Below are 22,069 nucleotides of genomic sequence, written 5' to 3' on the forward strand. Positions count from 1 at the left end.
CTCTAGGTAGCATTGACATCTTCACAATATTTGTGCTTCCAATCCATGAGCATGGAACGTTTTTCCATTTCTTTGTGTCTTCCTCAATTTCTTTCATGAGTATTTTATAGTTTTCTGAGTACAGATCCTTTGCCTCTTTGGTTAGATTTATTCCTAGGTATCTTATGGTTTTGGGTGCAATTGTAAATGGGATCGACTTCTTAATTTCTCTTTCTTCTGACTTGTTGTTGGTATATAGGAATGCCACTGATTTCTGTGCATTGATTTTATATCCTACCACTTTACTGAATTCCTGTATGAGTTCTAGCAGTTTTGGGGTGGAGTCTTTTGGGTTTTCCACATAAAGTATCATATCATCTGCGAAGACAGTTTGACTTCTTCTTTGCTGATTTGGAAACCCACAGCGAATATCATTCTCAATGGGGAAAAACTGAGAGCTTTCCCCCTAAGGTCAGGAACACGGCAGGGATGTCCACTATCACCACTGTTATTCAACATAGTATTAGAAGTCCTAGCCACAGCAATCAGACAACAAAAAGAAATAAAATAAATAAAATTTTTATAACAGCCCCAGAGGTGAAGACACCTTTCGGTCTTGATACTGACACCTAGGGCTGGGACTTGGAAGCTCACTGCGTCCTAGCCAGTGGTTCCGAATGCATCAGTGACCGTTCAGCAGAATTACTTTGGGAAGTTTAAAACAACTACGACAACAACAAAACAAAACAACAATAACAACAACAGTTCTGGGCCTGGTGCCTGGAAATTATGATGCACTGGGACCGGGGATCAGCGTCTTTGCACAGCTCCCCCAGATGGTCTGATACGGAGCCAAGTGTAGCAACTACTGCCCCAGATCTGCTCTTCATTAATTCAGCACATATTGCGTTGAGTGTCTACTGTGAGCCAAGCACCATGACAGGCGCACGGGCGTACAGTAGGGATGCGCACGGAAACGGCTAAGCAGAAAGTGAGCACGGGAGAGCTTATCTTTATTTGAATAAGAGGATTTTTGATATTGTTGTTCTCTTGTTCCTCACCTGTAACTATATTCAGAAACCTCAAACTCCTGGCCTACAGGCCACATCTTGTGTAAGGCAAGTTTTGTTAGAGCTATTCTGTGTTTAAAAACAAAAATGAGTTGCCAACATGAAAACAAAAATGTTAGCAGCTATTGTCTGGAAGTGAGAAGCAGCTGACCCTTTTCCCTGGATGGGCTGTGGGCAGCTCCACGCCCTTCCCACCGGTCACTCTTAACTGACTTTTAATGTCTGCTGGTTCTTTAATGTCCTCATATTTTGAGTATATGGGGAAAATTCGAGTATGTATTTGTGGAAAGTATCACTTGTTTTTGTTTTTCTGGAATGTGAAGGCCTTGGCGAAGGGAACTTTTTTCTGGTCCTACAAAATGAAATAGAACCTCAAATGTCCACATAGTGGTCCTTTATCTGGAGGGTCTAGAGAAGCCAGAAGTAAGCAGAATCTGTGCTCTAAACCAACCAGAAACCACAGCGTCCATTATCAGCCTATTTGTTATAAATGTTTTCAGGCAGAATTCTAGGTGCCAAAGACTCAGCGCTGGTATTCAGTATTGGGCCTTTACCTGTAAATCTACATGTAGCTTTTTGGTAAATTCAGTTCCACCCCCTAAATCAGTCTATGTGGGGAAATGAAAACACATAGATTACTGTTGTGTGAACTGAAATGTGTTAACTTTCAGTTGCACCTCATGGTCTTCATTAAGGTCTTCAAACTTTTTCTGCCGAGAGTTATAAATGCTTTCCTAATATTTCACGTAGGGCATGCATAGAAAATGCTAATATCTGTATGGTGTGCTGGTATAGAGAAGAGAGGCTCCTTGTGGCCTGAGGCAGCCTATGTACACAGAACTGAGGTATCTCCCGTGTGGGCACCGTCTTTGGTGCCCTCTGATCTTTGGTTGCAAAGTTTTGGTTGTTAGACATCAGCTTATTAGTGGATGGATGAGAACCATTTCATTGAATACAAATGGAATACTTTCTGCATAACAGACATTTTCTCCCTTGACACATGGGGAAGATGCATCCTCCCCTTCATTGTCACACTTCCTCCAATGAAAAGATAAAACAAGTTTTTGTTTTTGTTTTGTTTTTTTGAGAGAGAGAGAGAGAGAGAGCGAGAGAGAGCCCACGCACAGGTGAGCAGTGAGGGGAGGGGGAGAAGGAGAGAGAGAATCTTAAGCAGGTTCCATGTTCATTGCGGAGCCCGACACAGGGCTCAATCTCACGACCATGAGATTGTGACCTAAGCTGTCGACTGAGGCAGGTTCCCCAAAAACAAAATTTTTTCAAGAAAAATTGTATTTTTTTATTTTTTTAAGTTTTTATTTTAATTCCAGTTAGTTAATGTACAATGTTATATTAGTTTCGAGTGTACAATAAGGAAATTGTATTTCTGATTAGAAAAAATATTGAAGTGTTTCTAATATAGAGTGTTGTGTATTTCTTCAGGAGCAAGAGAGTGATCAATTATGCTTTTCAAAATTTTTAAGGAGAAAAGTGCATTTTGGTCAGAGATTTCAAGATGGATTGCATCTAAATGGCAGACATATTTTGTTTGGTCAACACAAATGTTTTGAAGTTGTGTTTTTAATTAGTTTGAAATGTTTGAAAACAGGGAGATCTCTAAAACTCTATAGGTCCAGCATCTTCCAAAAAATCAGAGTGTCTGGCAGCCCTGGGCTCACATTGCACCATGTGGACAGCCCCCAGGGCTGGGGTACATGGACACCCACACTCCTGTGCTCAGGCTCCACCCGTCCTTATGGACATCCCAGATTATTCCATATGGGCAGTCAGTTGGAGGATCCTTCCACCCCCTACCACCATTGTGGTGTATGGGCTTCATCAGAACCATTATTTATTTGTATGAAAACAAATAGAGGCTTGTGGTGGGGGAGGGAGCCCAGGGTACTTTTCCTCTCTCCATCTCCTCAGCTGAAATTGCTGTGGGTATAAATTCAAGCTGCTATCACAGTTTGCCTCAATTTAGATTTACACGTCTGTGTTGATAGAGTGGATGTTTTATACACCTAGATACAGCCCCTAATAGGTGTGAATTCTAAGCAGATAACTATTCATAGCCATGATTAGCATTTCTAAAAAGTGTCAAAATCACTCCTTTCATTGTGATAAAGCAACTTTAAAAAACACAGTTAAGCAGAACAAGTATTTTTTTAAAAGATATAAGCAGTTAATGTCTCCTTAAAATGAGTTAGAGACCTATGTTTGAGTTAGTACTTCAAGTCTTTGATTTCTCTCTAGTCAAGGTGTCAATTATGTTTAATTTCTTTGAAATAATAGCAGTAACTATTGCGTCTTGAATACCAAGGAGTTGGCTCAGCATATAATCACAATCTTATTTAATCCTTACAATTAACCAGTTATGTACATCTTTACCGCCCTTATTTTACAAATGCAGAATTTGAGAGCAAAAGAGGTTTTTTGTTTTTTTTTTTTAAGATTTTATTTATTTGACAGAGAGAGACACAGCAAGAGAGGGAACACAAGCAGGGGGTAGTGGGAGAGGGAGAAGCAGGCTTCCCGTGAAGCGGGGAGCCCGATGCTGGGCTTGATCCCAGGACCCTGGGATCATGACCTGAGCTGAAGGCAGACGCTTAACGACTGAGCCACCCAGGTGCCCCAAGAGCGCAAAAGAGGTTTAAATAACAAGTAACTTGCCTAGAGTTATATGACCTTGTGTGTGTGTGTGTGTGTGTGTGTGTGTGTGTGTACACACATACATATATGTTTATGCCACATATTTATATACACGTACTCACATAGAATATACACACATATTACATATTTAACCACAGTTCCTTCTGCCTGTCATGATTTTAAACTATTCTTAACCACCATTCATAGTAAAAAAAGTTATTTCAGGGCTCACTATTTAATACATTGTATTTCCATAGTATCCTTGTACAAAGCAGTACTAACCCTTATTAAATTCAGTACATATTGATCATTATTTTCTCTTCTTTCATTTGTCCCCAAACACACAAACAAACAAAAAATCAGTGCATAGTCCCCCAAATGGAACATAACCTGAAGTTTGGGAAACACTGACTTTTAGAACCTAGATATCAGGGAAGCCATTCCTGATAGAGCATGTGATAAGAGATACTTGTTAAAATGAGGCCACAATAGAAAGAGATTTTCCTCATAATGATTCATGGAGCCATACATTTGTCTTTGTATTCATATTTTACCTTACAATGGAAAGATCTTTGCTTTATTTTACAATAAAAAGAATTATTCAAAATTCTGTATTAAAAATCATATAGCTGTTCTAATGTATGCCAATTATACCTAAAGTAACTAAACAATAATCGAATGGGAGGTGGGGTGAGTGGGGGTACAGACAGAACAAGAGTGTCAGAGTCTGATATTTGCTGAAGTTGAATCATGAGTATATGGGAATTTATTATCCTATTTTGTTTACTTTGTATGTGATTAGAATTTTTCATAATAGAAAGTTATTTTTACAAAGTAGGGCCACCATGGTCTTCTCTTGTTTTCTGCCAAGGCTGCTGGTTGTCTGAGAGCAGGATACATGAAGGTTGGTGTGGCCTTTCTTCTGTAAAGATGTGAACAGTAAGTAGCCAGGCTGACAGAAGCTGGTTTTGGGATCTTCTGATGCCAGACTGCTCTAGAGTTGGGTTTCTCATGTTGACACAGTTGATACTCATGGGTGGATAATTCTTTGTTGTGGGTGACTGTCCTGTGAATTGTAGAATGTTTAGTGACTCCCTTGGCCCCTACCCTCTAGATGCCAGTATTATATCTATAGCCACCCCATCCCCAGTTGTGACAGCCAAAAACCTCCTCAGACATCGGCAAATGTCCATTGAGGGGCATAATCACCCCCCGTTGAGAACCACTGCCCTAGAGCGTGAACACATCACCTCACCTGGTATGTATGCCTAGCTAACCTTGGATCAGAGATCTAAAGCTTCCAAGAACCACATCCTGCCCATAGATTAGGGTCAACCAATTAGAGATTAGGCAGCATAACAACAACTAGGGATTAATTTAGAAATGCCAGACTTAGGCAGGGTCATTTATGTGAAATTGGACGTGTTAATTAACCTTTATCTATCTTAGTAACCTCATCTGTAAAATGGGGATGGTTATAGTACAAGTGTTGACATTTATAAAGCTCTTAGAACCTTGCCTGGCATACATTAAGTACTTAGTGCTTGCCATTCGTATCTCCCTAGAACCCATTGTGCCAACATGATGGTTTGGAATTCTTGGAGATAAAGGGATTCTCCAAAGTGCTGTATTAGTATCATATTTAGTTACTAGTGATCGTAAGTGTTGGAGTGCTTTGAGAATGTTTACGTAGAATGCATACTCAAATTGCTGCCTGAGTAGTTTGTGATGTAAAAGAAGAAAAGTGTGGTGTGGTGCAGTTGGTTTTTAGAACTCCTTAAAATGGAGCGACTCCATAAGATCAAACCATGGTTTCTATATTAATTTACCTGTGAAAGTAACAGTACAGCCATAGGCAGAAAGGACATGGTGAGCACTTGGTCCCTGGCTAGGCATCAGCGTTTCTCTGATGCATTGGTGACACTGATACAGAGCCCAGCCTGGGATAGTCCAAAACGAGACATCTCCATCCCAGAGTCCATCTTTTCTCTTTCAGCTACTGAATAGTGGTGAATCACTTCTCTTTCCTCTTCAACGTATACCTTCAATCTTGCTCATGTGATTTTGGCTGAGGCAGAATCAATACCGTGCAAGTAAACTCCAGGAAGATTCTCTCCTCTGAGAAACAAACTGACGGTTCTAGAGGGGAGGGGAGTGGGGGGATGGGTCAGCCTGGTGATGGGTATTAAAGAGGGCACGTTCTGCATGGAGCACTGGGTGTTATACGCAAACAATGAATCATGGAACACTACATCAAAAACTAATGATGTACTGTATGGTGATTAACATAACATAATAATAATAAAAAAAGGCATTTGACAAAAAAAAAAAGATTGTCTCCTCTAGAAAAACACACCCTTTCCTTTCTATATTTTCAGTTCTTCCCCTCAGTTTATAAATATGCTCAAGAATTTTCCAGCTTAAAAATAGCTTTCATTGACTCTCCATCGACCCTTCGCCCATCTCCAACCACTATCCCGTCTTTCTCATTAAAAGTGTAGCTGATTCTTGCTGTGGCCACTTGCTTGCCCTCTAGTTACATTTCTGCCCTCCACAATGTGGCTGAAGCTTTGCAAGGACTACACTGAGCCTGGCCCGATAACATCGCCAAAGGCATGTTGAAGGTCTTGATTCCTAGAGTCTGTCTCTCTTTCTCTCTGGTTCTTTCTTGTTCTTATTCTTTCTCTCCCTATTTGTGTATTTTTTAAAAATAGCTTTAGTCAGGTGAAATTTACATACCATAAAATTCACTCATGTAAGTGTACAATTCAGTGAATTTTAGTAAGTTTACAGAGTTGCACAGCCATTGCCATAACCTAATTTTAGAATACTTCCATCACGGTAGAAAGAACCCTCCCGCCCATTTACAGTCCCCATGTAGTCACACTCCCAGCCCCAGGCAATCAGTGTTTTAAGATGTTCTCCATCACTCCCTTGCAAAACTATGCACTCTGCATGCACTCTTTGCTTTTATAACGCAGTCCATCCATGGGCTGCCCTGTGCCTCTTACAGTCCTTTTCTGTCCTCAGGGGGTTCATCTTCCTCTGCTCACATCTTAAACATTGGGCTTCTCCATCTTTCTCTCAGCCCAGTGCTTTCTGGATGTACCCTGAGTCATTTCATTCGCTCCCATGAATCACTTACTGTGCTGGGTTTTGCTGATGTTATTATGTTCTCCCATACCTCTCTTCTTCCCTGTCTCCTAGGTAAGCCCTTTTTAATTTAAGATTACCTCAGATGCCACCTGTTCTAGGATGTCCTGTGAAGTGTCCTCATTTCCTAACCATTGGTCGTAGTTCTTATCTATAACTATACATTGAAAAGGTGCAGCTCATGAGCTGTGACCATAAGGCAGCTTTGTTGTCTCTCATTGTCCCCTTAGATTCTTTCTGTGGAGTCCTCTCCTGCTCCTGGGTGAAAATCCAAGTAGCCCTATGCACTGTACTTTTGATGATGCTTAGATATCAGATGTAATTTTGATCAAAGAATTAAAGTGCCCAGTCCTGTGTAATAGTAAAACTTAGAACTTGATTTGGAGACAAAACTAATCTCCCTCCAGTGCTCAGCTGCTGAGGGAAGCAGAAGAGAGGGGAAGAGGGGAGAGAAGGGGAAGTCAGCAGTCAGAGAAAGCATTCTTTGGCTTCCCTTCTTACCTGGCATGTCCTCACCCCCCACCCCTTAATTTGCTAAATCCAATTTGGCTTAGTGTTTTACAAGGGAAGAGAAGAAAGAGGCCAGCCAGTGGTACTTGATGGATTTCATTAGAGTGATTTAAGATCATGGCACTTTACACTCGCCAGTAATGTAGAACTGCTATTTTCTTTCATTGGTGGGTTCTTTAGAGATCCCCAAGCTTTGGATATGTTCCTCCCTCAGGTCTCTGATTGTGGTGATACACTCCCACCCTGACCTTGTCACCTCGTACTTCCTCAGTCACCGGAAGTCCAGAGGTATCCTAGCTTCCCTCTGGCAGGTCTCTCCTCCCACTCAGGTGCTTCTTCTGCTTGGGACATATGGATCTTTCTTTCCCCACGTACCCCCCAGTGTCTATCTGGCTCCCAGGAAATGCCATGCACTGTGCCCCTATCATCTCTTAAGATCCATTTCCTTCCCACATTGCAATCTTCTGTTGTGCTTCAGCCTGCTCTAATTCTTATTGTGGTCCTAGACCACTGCATTCCCCAGAATGCAGCTCTCTCTGGAGTCCTTAAAGCATAGGTGAAAAGAAGTATCCTTCCTGCCACCAAGGGGGTGGAACTTACCAGAATTCTCTTTAAAGAAACTTTTTTCAAATCCTTCACTTCGTCTCCAGACCTCTCGTGTGAATAAGGGTCTCAGCCAGACAAATGGTTTTGCGGTATCTGCTTTGAAAAGTTGTTCCCCGTTCTGTTCTGGAACCTCCCTTGCGTTTGGGATGTGTCTGGGTGACTGAAGGAACTTCACATTAACATCCCATTGCAGACTCCTCTTCTCCAGTCCAGACTCTTTTATTAGAATGTTTCTGGATCAGCATGCTTCTTGAGGGCAAAGATGATATTTTAAAATATCTTCTCTGTGTCTGTCCCTGACGTGCTGTAGGCACTCAATGAATGTTCTCCTTCATTCAAAGTTATGAGGGGAGGAATGGAATGGCCCTGCCAGGTGTACAGACCTGGAGTTCCTGTTGAATGACAAAACATTCTTTCTAGTACTTTTCAACCCCCTTTTTCCTTTTTCTACTTGACTCTGACAATAAAATTATTTACACGTTTTTGACCTATTACCATGATGGAAATGAAGTAAATTTTTTTCTTTTAAAATTGTTTGTTAATGTTTTATATTTATATATTTTGTATTAAGAAATCAATATATGTACACTGAAGAAAATTTAAAATCTATAATAATGTATAATAACGTAAACGTATTTTATTCCTCTAGTGCCTGTTCCCAAGTGTACAGTTTCCTCCCCAGAAAGAGCTGCTCTCTTCAGTTCTCACATACCCTTTCAAACTATTCTCCATGCTTACAAATGTATATAGATAGATGCTTTTTGTCCCCATACAAAAAGTATCCTGCTTTTCACACACTGTTTTGCACCTTATGTTTGTGACTTAGTGTGTCTTGGAGATATCCTGATTTAATCCTAAATAGAGTTGCTGAATTCTTCTTAATTCATGTTTGCAACAGGGATGGTGTGTTATCACAGTGCATATGCTTGAAATCAAGCAGAAGAGTTGTTTATTTAAGTAGCCCTGTCCTTTCCCTTGATAGAAGAAATTTAATTTCTTCAAAATTTAATGAAATTTAGTGCATTATCACTTAAAGAACTAGCTTCAATTGCCGATTATATTAATTTAAAATTTATATATTTAAAAATATATAAAATATCAGATTATACTTTATGGTTCCCTAATGGTCCTGTTGGCCTAAGCATTCCATTTCACACCTATTATGTGAAAAAATATGTATAGAGAATACACAGCATCTGTCATCATTTTTTGGGGGGTAAATGTCTTGACCGGTCTGTGTCTCTCTTTATCTGAAGAACGGGGGTGATAATAGAATGAATGCTCATGGATTATTGTGAGGATGAAATGGGTTAATGTATGAAGCAGTACCTGGCAAATAACACTCAATAAAAGGCAGTGGTTATTATGTTACTATTCATTTTCCTTTCCTAAATTTTGGAAATTGTCTTTGTAGAAAAACATTTCCATCATATTGTTATTAGGCTATTTTAAAATTCTAAATAAACATATGATGGCAAGGAATGTTGTTATGCAGACTTAGGAAAGGTACATTGCTCCTCATCACCATGTCATGAGGTCTGCCATAATTTCCCATTTGATAAGAAGGAAAGAAAATTCATGCAGCATTTATAATTATGGAAATTTGTCTTTGTTCATTTTGTTCCTGTTTAATTTGGAAAATGTCAAGGATAAAAATATGTCATAGAATTTGCTTATTGTTTAGTTTTCCTATTATCATTAAATGGGGTGAGACCCCAAAGACTAAGTCCCTTAATTAGGGCAAAGACCTCTTCTTTTCTTTTCTTTTCTTTTCTTTTCTTTTCCTTTCTTTTCTTTTCTTTTCTTTTTTCTTTAAAGATTTTATTTATTTATTTGAGAGAGAGAGAGAGATAGCGAGAGATAGCACCAGTGTGGGGTGGGGAGAGGGAGAAGCAGGCTCCTCGCAGAGCAGGAAACTTGATGCAGGACTCGATCCCAGGACCCCAGGACCATGACCTGAGCCAAAGGCAGACACTTAACTGATTGAGCCACCCAGGTTCCCCTTCCTTTTTTTTTTTTTTTTTTTAGTGAGAGAGAGCATGCGCATGAGCTGGGGTGGGGGGCGGAGCAGAGGGAGGGAGAGAATCCCAAGCAGATGCCTTACTGAGCGAGCTGCCCAATGTGGGGCTTGACCGCCTAACCCCAAGATCATGACCTGCAACAAAATCAAGAGCCAGATGCCAACCGACTGAGCCACCCAGGTGCCCTGGTAAGGTTCCTTTCAACAGATGTATGAAATTAAAAAAAAAAAATCCCAAAAGAGCATATTAGGTGTGACTGTATTAGAAAACCATTAGACAGAGTCTATCTTTTTCAGGGATGAAGGTTGCATTAGAAAATCCCGCAATTTTTTTGAAACCCGGACTTGTTCCAAAACAAAATTATTGTCCTGAACGTACTACAAGGGTCAGCGTTGCATGCCAAGTAGTCACCCATTCATTGTTGGAGAGATGTTTGTAAAACAGCGTGCCCTGGAAATGGCCATGTTCACTTGAGGCTTAACATAAAGCAAGAAGATTGAAGTTAAGCCCTCTCTGGAGTATACTTAAGAAGGGTTGACATTTTGTCTAATATTTTGAAGCAGGAAATGGGTTGGCATGTTTTGGTGGCTGTGTCTTTTCCCTTCAGTGTGCATTTGGCTGAAGCCAGTGGAACCAATTGAAAAATGGATATGTAATTTTTCCTGACATAACATCAGTGCAAATCTCTTTGAATTGAGGACAGGGAGATCTCCTTGAGTTGCCAGGGAAGATATGTTTGAGTTGGGGACAAAGTAGAGAGGCTCCGAAATCAACACAAGACAGCTCAGAGTGTTCTGGCAACGTTTTTATATAGACAACTCATTGACTCAATGTATATACACAACATGACTCTGGTTGTGTTTCTGCCTGTGTACACTGATTGCTAAAAGACCAAAAGAAAAAACTAACTGGATGTCAGAGATGACATGCCTCACCGTACCAAAAACAGCTTCATACTTTCAGCTTCTTTGTCAAGCCTTCAACAATAGCCTTCTCAGAATATTTTTTAAACAGATTTTTTTCTCTCTGTATAATTTATATTTAATTCTATTTTGATAGTCTCTATTAATCTCTGCATGAACAAAGAAATGAGAAATTAATCTCTAAATACATATACCTTCACATGCACATTTGTACACCTGCATATATATATCATATCTATGTGAAAGAAATTATTTTTCAGTGTAGTAAAGCAATTGTGTACAAAAGTTATATCAGTCTGTGTGTATTCAGGTAGGGAGGTAGGTGAATCCATAGGTTTGGCTGATTCTTGGAAGGGGCCTTAACCTACAACAGGTTATAAATCACTGTTGTTTTGTTTTGTTTTTTGTTTTGCAGATCTTAGTCTAGTTGAAGAGGGAAGCCATAGTCAAAGTAACTGTCATGGAAGGTGTTGAAAATGTTGAGCATGAAGGAAGTAAGATCAGGTGCTATAGGGGTCCTTGGGAGCACGAGATGCCTTCCAGCTGGCATTTGCTGTATTTGCTGATTGCACTACTGTAAACACAGAACTGTGAAGATATCATCAGACTGGGCACATTATAAGCTCCCCTCTCCTTACTGCTGAACATTGGTGAACTGTAGGGAGGATGGGTATGGAGTTGTCAAGAATCTTGGACTTGGGAGTCCAATGTTCATGTAAATTTCATTCCCTGCCAGTTCCGTTCCAGTAGGGAAGAGGTTTGGTATGCAGAGTAGATCACCTACATTTCAGGAAGATGTGCAGATTATGAATGAATGATGATGATTGTGAATGAAAACAGGGGAGGTAGATGATGCCTGATTTCTGATCTGGCAGGATGTGCAGTCTCATCAAGTCCTTAAACTTATTTATTAGTTGACTGCTGTGGTATGGTGGTTGCATTCCATGATAGTAAGTTGATACAAGTACTAGAAGACTCATAATACAAAACCCATAGGCATCAAACTTTTATCCACTAATAATTGAATGTTTTACTATACTACAAGTCTCTAATCTGCTAAAGGGTTGTTTTGGGGGAGGATTTTGGTGGGGGTTGGGAACAATATATATTCAATGAATCGAATTTGTTTCTCAGATGTCAGAGTCAGAGTTGTCTTTTTGTGGATGTGAGAGATGTGTTACACAATCCTTCTAGACAGAATTTCTGTAGGGTTTGTCTCATTGAAAAGGAGAATGCTCATTAGGTGCCTACTACCCTGATACAAACAAAGCCAGATCATTCTCATGCCTAGACTTTCCAACCCATAAAGAAACTTAACAATGAGCATTTGCCAAGACTACATTTAAAGTTGCCCATATAATTTTAATATTATAAATACATGTCAATATTTCATGATCCACAATCTTAGTAGCGATTTTGTGAAGTATGTGACAAAAGTCACAAATGGCTTCTTCTTTTAGAGCAACCAGGCATAACTATTTAGAGCATTTTTGGTTTTGAGTCCAAGGTCTAGCATTTTTTTTTTCAGCTCAGCTGACATTAAGAATAGATAGTACAGTTGTCAATATGTACTAAATTTGGGGGCTATTTAAAGATTGCCGTGAGAAACGTGTTGTGAATATATTAAGCGGTAGCCCCCAGATGTAAATGTCTATTAGCAGAGAAAATTCTAAAGGCTATCTATTTTTTCTTTGATTTAAAACATCCCTATGACTAGGAGAATATTTTAATGTGGCAGATGACATTTTGATTTGTATTTGTCTTGCTTCAGTAGCTTCCTTTGTATTTATTTTAGCTTGGTGATTTCAGAAGTGGGACAAGCTTTTATGTGTCCCTTCTCTCTGTGACAATACTCGGCAGTGCTGCGAAGTCAGGTCGTGATTGTATTAATTACCTTCATTATTTATAAAGTCAGTGCCCTACTTCAGCACTCAATAAAAACCAGCAACATAATTTTTAGAAATAATGTTCCTAAATGAGGTTTTATTTTATGTTCAAACCTTATGCATTGTGTTTCTGTGTGTGTTTGTGTGTGTGTGTGCATATATAAGAATATTAGAATATATCTTTTTCTTCTCTTAAATCAGATAGTTTGCCTAATATTGTCTAGCCTCTGATTTCTATGAATTTGAAGGTAAGAATGAAACTGGTGTGTTGCAGAATGTTTTCTTTTCATCCGTTTAAGTCTGATGCAGATTATAATGTCTGATCTGAATGTTTATTGCAAATCCAATCATGGCAATTACTGGTTAACACTGCAGTGACTTTTCAAAGGGCTTTATCTTGATAGGAATATTCTTAGCCAGGCATATGAGGTCTACAGCCAGACATTATACATCTGCAGTCTCATTTCATACCACACTCAACCTGGCCCCCTGCATTTCATCTCATTAGCCTTCTTTCTGTTCTAGCAACAAGCCGTGAACCCTTAAGCCCCAAGGCCTTTGCATATTCTATTCCTTATGTCCAGAGCTGACTGCCAAAATACTTAACCAGCAGTAGGGCATGGGTACTGACCAGTCTGGGCTAGAGCAGGATTCTGGAAGCCCCTTGCTGAGCTAGGGATTAACTCTTTAGGTGGTGGATCCAGGGTGTTGGAGTGGGGTGCTGGGGCAGTTTTTGGGAGATGAGGTGGTAGTTGATGCGAGAAGGTCCAGACAGTGACTACTCACTAGCCTCTTTATCAACTCAAAGCCATACCAAGTATTTGTCTATACCTGGGAAATTTCTTCTTCCTCTTCCCCTTTGACACATACACACCTCTGATTATATATAATCTCTTCTTTTCTTCCATTATACTTTATTTCCTCAGAGGAGCTTTCCCTGACCTTCCTGATGAGGGCCATTCTCATTGAGCCTTTCATAGAATCTTCTACCCCTATATTATACCTTTCACAGTGGGTAGTTCATAAATACTTCGTAATGATTTTAATCATGTTTCACTGCTTGTGGGCAGGAATTCCTGAGGACAGGAATCATCAGTGACCCGACAACCCCATCCCCACCTCTACCTTCCTTGAGTCTTGAAATCCCAGCCCCTATTAGGTGCCCAATAAATATTTATTGAATGAATAAGTTTTCAAAAAGACTTTAGAATTTCTTTGAACGCATTTATACTTTTAAAATTTAAGTGATATGCATGTTACTTTGGGGATGCATTGTTGGGAAGATAACATTTTTTAAAAGATTTATTTATTTATTATTTTAGAGAGACACAGGGCAAGTGGGGAGAGGAGCAGAGAGAAAGGGACATACAGACTCCCTGCTGAGCGTGGAGCCTGAAGCAGGGCTCGATCGATCCCATGACCCATGAGATCATGACCTGAGTTGAAATCACCAGTCGGACATTCAACCGACTGAGCCACCCAGGTGCCCTGGAAGATAACATATTTTTAAAAGATTTTATTTATTTGAGAGAGAGAGAGAGCACCAGAGAGAGTATGAATGGCAAGGGTTAGGAGGGGGGAGAGAAGCAAGACTCCCTGCTGAGCGGGGAGCCTGACCAGGGCTCAATCCCAGGACCCAGGGATCATGACCTGAGCTGAAGGCAGACACTTAACTGACTGAGCCACCCAGGTGCCCCAATAATATTTTTTTAAGTTACCATCTTTTTAATGCCTTTAAACACATTTTCCTGAAGTAATTTTCAAATGATGGCTAGATCCCAAGCTGTGACTTACCTTTTCGTTCTAATAGAAATGCTTTCACTCACTTGATGTCCAGTACAAAGATTTAATCTCCTGAGTTGAATTATTCATTGTTCTTAAAGCTCAGCAAGAAACATTAAAACTTGAAACTTGAAAGCCTACTACCATATACAGGATGTTTGGAACATTGGAGCAACTAGTGGTGGATGAGCTATGTCCTAACTTCAGAGAGTATCAATCTAGTAATTTTCTCCTTATCCTATTTATAAGTGTTTATAATATTTTCTTTCTCCATTGCAATGTCAGAACAGAGGCCATACATTTTGTTTTCTATATGACAGAGCAATGCCTCTCATATTTATGTAGATGTGCTTTTTTTTTTAAAGAGGTAATATATTTATTTGTTTGTTTATTATTTTTTAAAGTAAGCTCTATGCCCAACATGGGGCTTGAACTCATGACCATGAGATCAAGAATCGCATGCTCTACCCACTGAGCCAGTCAGTTGCCCTTGGATGCTTTTTAGTAATGATTGCAATGATGGACTACAGGTTGCTTTGTTAAAGTTTGTCTTTTCTTTTTTCTTGAAGATTCGAACTACTTGTTCTTTTTACATTTGTTATCACCACATTCTTTCCAAGCTCGATTTAGTGTATAAACTTAGCTTTAAGTCCTCAAAGGAGGAGATACCAGTTCAATCACTGTTATACTCCTCAAGCCTTTCCTCTATTTAAAACTTAGCCATTGTCTCCAGACTTTAATATGTCTTGCAATCACTCTTGAATTTTTTATGAATCTGACACATCCTGTATAATATCATTGCATTTCATGTTTCCATGCCTTCTCTGACTAACTGCCATTGTATTTTATTTGAGATTTTTTTTTTAATTATTTATTTATTTATTTATTTATTTTTTTATTCATGAGAGTCAGAGAGAGAGATAGAGGAAACGGCAGAGGGAGAAGCAGGCTTCCTGCCGAGCAGGGAGCCCGATGCGGGACTCGATCCCAGGACCCTGGGATCGTGACCTGAGCCGAAGGCAGATGCTTAACCATCTGAGCCACCCAGGCGCCCCTGAGATTTTTTTTTTTAATTTCTTGCTTTTCTACTTTGTGTGCATGCACACATGTTTATGTGTATGTGTGTGTGAGTTTGTATAGTTTGTGTTATCCTTCTCATGATTTCTGGACTACTTTCCTTACATGCATGATTAGAAGGAGATTATAGCATTCGTGGATGTCAGTTTTAAGTTAAATATAATCTAGAATGATTTCAGTTATCATTCAAGTTAGTAATTGAAAACATATGGACATAAAATGTGTCACTGATTGAGAAGGAATAAAAGAAGGAAGGCTTGGTATCCGAAAGCGTTTGATCCAAGCGGGGGGAAACAGCCGCTGGAAAAGCTTGAGCAGTGTAACAATCGATTGTGGTAGAACGTGTGTCCTCACTTCTGTACTTAAATCATTGAGTAATTTTGGCCCTCAGTCTTTTGTTGAAGATAGCTTCAAAAACGCTCAGGTTCATGTGCCTGCTCTAATAGACACTACATCTGCCCCACACATACCCTCTAGTTTTTCATCTCTTCAGTGCACACACCACTTCCAGTTGCCAGCAAATGCATTTTTTTACCTGAAGGCGTGTTTTTGGCCTCTGGAGCTATTTTGTTCCCCCAGTGAGAGGCTAGAAGTGCTGGTCAATTAATACTCCCTGAAAATCACCTTCAAATGATGACTAATGGGAGTTGGTGTATAAATACCCCAGCTCCCTTGCCCATTGGCAAGGATAACTCTGGGCAACTCCAAATAAGTCTTGGATGACTCTGAGGCATACATTCTACCTGGACTGGACCTCTAGAGTTTCCCCAGTGAGAATAGGGTCCCGTCAAACATAGGGATTAGTGGGTTTATTTCTTACCCTTTATTGGCTTCCTTCTTCCCCCTGTCTCCTTTCACCATACCCTGACTCTTTTTGTCCTTTACCACCCAGACTGCTTGCATTTGAATTCATTTAGCAGTGTTTGTATTAGGGGAACCCAAGATATATGCAGTTTGTAGTATTGGGGCTGGTGAGAGATGGTCATAGATCCCCTGATGGTGTAAGTTACTCACTTGCAGTTCTTAGAACAGTAGTTCTCAATTGTATTTCCACCTGTTTCAGATTCCCATGGATTAAGGTCATACCCAAATCCTGGTATTTTTGTTACGATCCCACCTCTTACTTCCCACACAAGAACATATATTAGATTACAGGTGCACAAGAACAACATTACTAGACGAATGACTGATTTAATATATTATTTTAAGTACATAACTTGCAAGTTGTCATATTTTCACTCTCAAAATTGTTATCTGGACACACTTCATTCCGATCAAATACATCACAAATCAGGATCCCTTGATAAACCACCACTGTCTTAAGAAAGCTGAGATATCTCTCTCTTGCTCAGCAACAACTAATACAGCCCAATCCATAGCAGCTGCTGAATCAGAGTTTTACACCTTTTCTGCTAATGTGAATGATAGTCAAAGTCATCAGTTCCTGTGTACGGAACCAGCTGAGTTTCAGCAGGCCAGAAAAGATTCTCCAATTTTAGGTGTTAATATCTAGCCTAGTTGATCATTGACCATGCACTTGAACTAGTTTTAAATGGCCACTGAAAGTAAGGCAAGGTATCCACGTAATTATTTTCTCTCAATCAGCACATTGAAGTTCATGAAAATTCAAGAAAGAAAGAAGAAAATTGTTTCATTTGCAAGATTCTCAGACTGAACAATTTTCACCATTAGCATTTTTTGATCTGTTTTATGCAGCATATGTAATTGGGGGCTTTCTGCAATTGTCTCTGAAAAAAAATAGGCTTAATATGAGCATTGATAATGCTATTTATAATTCATATGTCTTATTAGGGATTCAGAGACAATGAAAATGGTGCTTCAAGATATCTGCATATTTGACTCTTAGTTTCACCAAAATGTTATCATTAGAGAAAATGAGAAAAGTTAGAATTTTAGGGTAATATGTTATTTGTTCTAATTATCTAGCAAAAGTTTGAATATTTAATATGTTAATATTTAATACTTCAGTATTGTTGAACATTTATAATTCTGTGAAGCTACTTCCATCTGCATATCAGTTACATAAAGTGTTTTTATTTTTTTAATTAATTAATTTTTTTTTGAGAGAGAGAGAGAGAGAATGCAAGCAGGGGGAGGGCGGGAGGAAGAGAGAGAATGCCAAGCGGGCTCCATGCTCAGCTCTGAACCCCAGCGAAGGGCTCGATCTCACGACCCTGAGATCATGACCTGAGCTGAAATCAAGAGTCGGACCCTCAACTGACTGAGCCACTCAGGTGCCGCACATAAATTGTTTTCAAAGTAACTACATTTCATACATCTTCTCTTTTGTATCATAAGATTTGTTTCATTTTAGGATTTTGAGTGGCTGTGAATGATACAGTTTTATGATAAGAAAATCTATTTTTTAAAGCAACTTTTTTTCTTAAGTCTAACTTCTTTGTACATATATTTTACAGATTAAAGGATTTACCTGAAGACAAAGCATTCTGTTCATCAGAGACTGGACAAGAGTTACTCTTGCTTTTGGCAATTAAAGATGATGTTGTCATGGAAACAATTGATCCTGCTTTCATTCATTGGCTGCCTAGGAGGTAACAATAAGCTGTATTTTCTAAATTGAGGTTAGAACTATACTTGAGTCATATGTTAATAGTTTTTAAATGTTGAAATAATACTCCACCAGTAGCAAAGAGAAACAAATATTTTTGCCAGAAAGAAAGTTTTAATTCTCTTCTGAAAATTGGATTCTCTTCCCAACTCCCTTATTTTTACAAGCCTTTCTATCTCCATAGCAAATATAAGGATACCTAATAATACAAACCTACTGTAGTATTATAACTATAACAGTTAATCAGAATTTGAGAATGTTAATTTATGACTTTTTTCCCAAAAAGAGCTATAAGTTGTAATCTCTAGAATATAAGGGAGAATATGTTTTAAAAAATGCCAGTATTTTCATATCTAATCTTAAAAAGAATACGATTTTTACTGCAAATAACTTACTTTAGGAATCAAAAATTAACATAGGCTGTTTTCTTTTTTAATTTTTAGAGAATTTTGAATCTAGAACAAAATAGAAAAAGGAATAAGTCTTATATATTGGTTATATGAAAGCATCTATTGTAAGTTATTTGATATATTTCCTTTTTGTTTTGTTTTCTGGAGGAATGGTGAAGTAAAAGAAAATTTTTTAAAAATAAAGTGGTATATATACTACTATTAATTTTTTTGGTTTCTTTAATGTTGTCCTTCTTTATACTATAAAAATTAACCAGCGCCTAAAATGCTGAAAAAATAGTATAATGAATATACACATACATGCCATTTATATGTTTTTTATTTGACTATTATACCATTTTACTGTATTTGTTCTGTCTATGTGTCCATGTGTGTGTTTTTCCTTTTATTTGTTTATTTATTTGACTCAACCATCTGAAAATAAGTTCAGAGATCATCACCTCTCACCCCTAAAAAATTCAGCGCCCATCTCTTGAGGAGACAGCCAATTTTCTACCTAAGCACAATTTCTTTATTATACCTAAGGAAACTAATTACAAAAGTAACCTGTCATTTTTCTTTTCTAAGAGGACAAAATTGGTGTGGAATGAGGACAAATGTATTGTCAGATTAAACACGTTACTTGAAGATGTGCATATATTGGAGTAGATTTTTGAGCTCCTATGTCAAACTTAAAACATTTTTCACATATTTAAATGAAAATATATGGCAAAAATTCATAATCAGTAAGAGATTATAAATTAAAACCCCCAACTTTTAAAGTTTTTGTTTCTTTTAAATGGGTTTTCCCCTGTGATGTCTCAGTCTTGCTTCTAAATTATTATCTTTGTCAGCTACTAAGCTGCATTTAGGGAAGAAGGACCAAATATTTATAGATGTTTGCCTTTTCAAGTGATCATTGGAGAAAGATCAACACAGATATCTAGACTAAAATACTCTTTTCTTGGATTCTTTTTTTTCATTTACACAATTTCAAATTTGAGTTCTATTGTTGTAGAGGGGACCAAAATGAAAGGGATTATAGCTACAGCAATGTTACTACTCACTGTATCAACTTTCATAGAGCAACCTTGAAATTTCCCAATTAATTGAAAAGAAGATATATGCAGGAAGTGGAAGTATAGTGACAGAAAACGAGATCACTTTATCAATGGCTTAAATTTTTCCGTTGTAATTTTATGCCATGTCCAGTTTGCATTGATTGTTTCAGCATTTTTTTTTTTTTTTTTTTTTTTTTTTAAGATTTTATTTATTTGTGAGAGAGACAATGAGAGACAGAGAGCATGAGAGGGAGGAGGGTCAGAGGGAGAAGCAGACTCCCTGCTGAGCAGGGAGCCTGATGTGGGACTCGATCCCAGGACTCCAGGATCATGACCTGAGCCGAAGGCAGTCGCTTAACCAACTGAGCCACCCAGGCGCCCTGTTTCAGCATTTTTGAGAAATGTTTTACATATTTTTGAGCAAATTTATAAGAAAAGCAGTGTCCATTTTGCTAAAATGTTAAGGCATCATAAAACACATTAAAGGTCAACTTGATTCTCTGGATATGTTGATAAAAAATCTGTAAGGATTTGTAAGGAAGAATTGGATTAATGTATGATAAATTTTATGTAGAGTGTTATTTAGAGAAGTGGTAATTTTTATAATTATAGAGAAGAATTGGGCTCTTACCAGTTTTCTAAAGAGCATTGATTTTATATAGTACTTTACATACTTTGGTACTCCTCTAGGATCTCTAAAATTTAGGTTAAAAGGTTTGTGAGTGTGGGGTGCCTGGGTGGCTCAGTCGTTAAGCGTCTGCCTTCGGCTCAGGTCATGATCCCAGGGTCCTGGGATCAAGCCCCACGTCGGGCTCCCTGCTCAGCGGGGAGCCTACTTCTCCCTCTGCCAGCTGCTCTTCCTATCTGTACTCTCTATCTCTCTGTCAAATAAATAAATAAAATCTTTAAAAAAAAAAAAAAAGGTTTGTGAGTGTGATATTCTGCTAACCAATATGGGTCGTGTTTTATGTATTAAAGTTGAAACTCTGTTCATGGTATAGGGACTATCTTATAACAAATAGCAAGCAAAAACACATGTGGGAATTTGCTTACTTAGAGTGGTGTTTAGCCAATGATATAAAGTAGATAAATGCAGCAAATGCTTGATAATTTGCGTTTTCTATCTTCTCATATTTAATCTTTTGATTATCCATTATTTTGTGCATTTTTTCATTTCCTTCTGCTGTTCTGCCTCTGCATGCTTCCTCCTGCAACAAAGAGGCAAATGTAATTTCTGGCCAGGACTTTTTCTTAGGATGCATTTGACTGATTTTCTTCAAAAAACATTAGGCTTCATTCATTCTTAAACAGATACTTTTTTGGCATCTGTTTATGCAACACACATTGTCTTCAGTGAAGGAAATGAACAGAGCTCTTTGTCCTTGTGGGATTTACATTTTGTCATGGTGAGGTGGAAAGTGGCATCAAGTTAGAAGATGATAGTGCAATGGGGAAGAGAAGCAAAATATGGTGAGAGTATGGGAGATTGGGATGTGGATTGCCATTTTAAATAAGATAAGTCCTCATCAAGAACGTAACATTTGAACAAAGACTTAGAGGGGAACAAGTTGACCTTGTGGATATTTAGAGAAGAGAGCTCCAGGCAAAGTCAACAGTCCATGCAAAGGTTCTAATATATGACAAGCTGAGTGTTCTAGAAACAGCAGGAAAGCTAGCATGGTTGGACCAGGAGAGAAGCAACAGGAGAGAGCCAAGAGGTAATGTGGGGATGGATGTAGCAGAAAATGAGTAAATGACTGAGAATATTTAGAACATTTACTCTAAATGCCCCTAGGAGCCATAGCATAGTTGGAATAGAGAAATGATTTGATCTCACTTATTTTTTAAAAGGGCATTGCTGGACACTGTGTTGTGGATTAATTGTGGAGGGGCAAGTGAGCAAGCAGAGGCACCAATTAGAAGTTAATGCAGTCATCAGTCAAGGGGTGATGGTGACTGACTCCAGGGTGGTAGCAGGGTTGGTAGTCAAATTTTGGGTGTACTTTGAAGGTAAAATCATGAATATTTGCTGTGGGGTGTGAGAGAAAAGGGTGAGAAATATTTGATACGGGGTGTGAGAGAAAAGGGTGAGTTGAGGGTAACTTGAAGGCTCTTTGTCACCTTGTGTTTAGAGCATATTACCTCTGTTCACCTCAAGAGGTGTGCCTCGTGGGTGGAATGAAGATCCAGCACAAAGCATGTGTGACAATTTTCCACTAAGTAGTGGGTAAAAAAGTCAACTTAGTGGAACATGACCAGTGTTTTTTATTAAAATAAGTAAATTAGATTTAAAAAGGGTTGGAGTAGAATATATCAGCATGCACTGGTCACTTAGTAAATATTTTCTGCTGAGCACTTCTAGGCCTTTGGAAT

The 22,069-nt window shown here is 38.6% G+C and overlaps 1 protein-coding gene across 1 annotated transcript in view; it reads left to right on the forward strand.

Annotated features, from left to right (window-relative positions):
* CNTN3 (contactin 3) overlaps nucleotides 1-22,069 on the forward strand; it is a 331,480-nt gene that overhangs the window by 63,659 nt on the left and 245,752 nt on the right. Inside the window, exon 2 of the mRNA XM_078075960.1 lies at nucleotides 18,095-18,229. Within this exon, the coding sequence (XP_077932086.1) occupies nucleotides 18,175-18,229 (55 nt within the window). The 5' untranslated portion in view covers nucleotides 18,095-18,174. The remainder of the gene's footprint in view (nucleotides 1-18,094; nucleotides 18,230-22,069) is intronic.

The sequence above is a fragment of the Halichoerus grypus genome, chromosome 1, assembly GCF_964656455.1.
Source record: "Halichoerus grypus chromosome 1, mHalGry1.hap1.1, whole genome shotgun sequence".
Classification (NCBI taxonomy): domain Eukaryota; kingdom Metazoa; phylum Chordata; class Mammalia; order Carnivora; family Phocidae; genus Halichoerus; species Halichoerus grypus.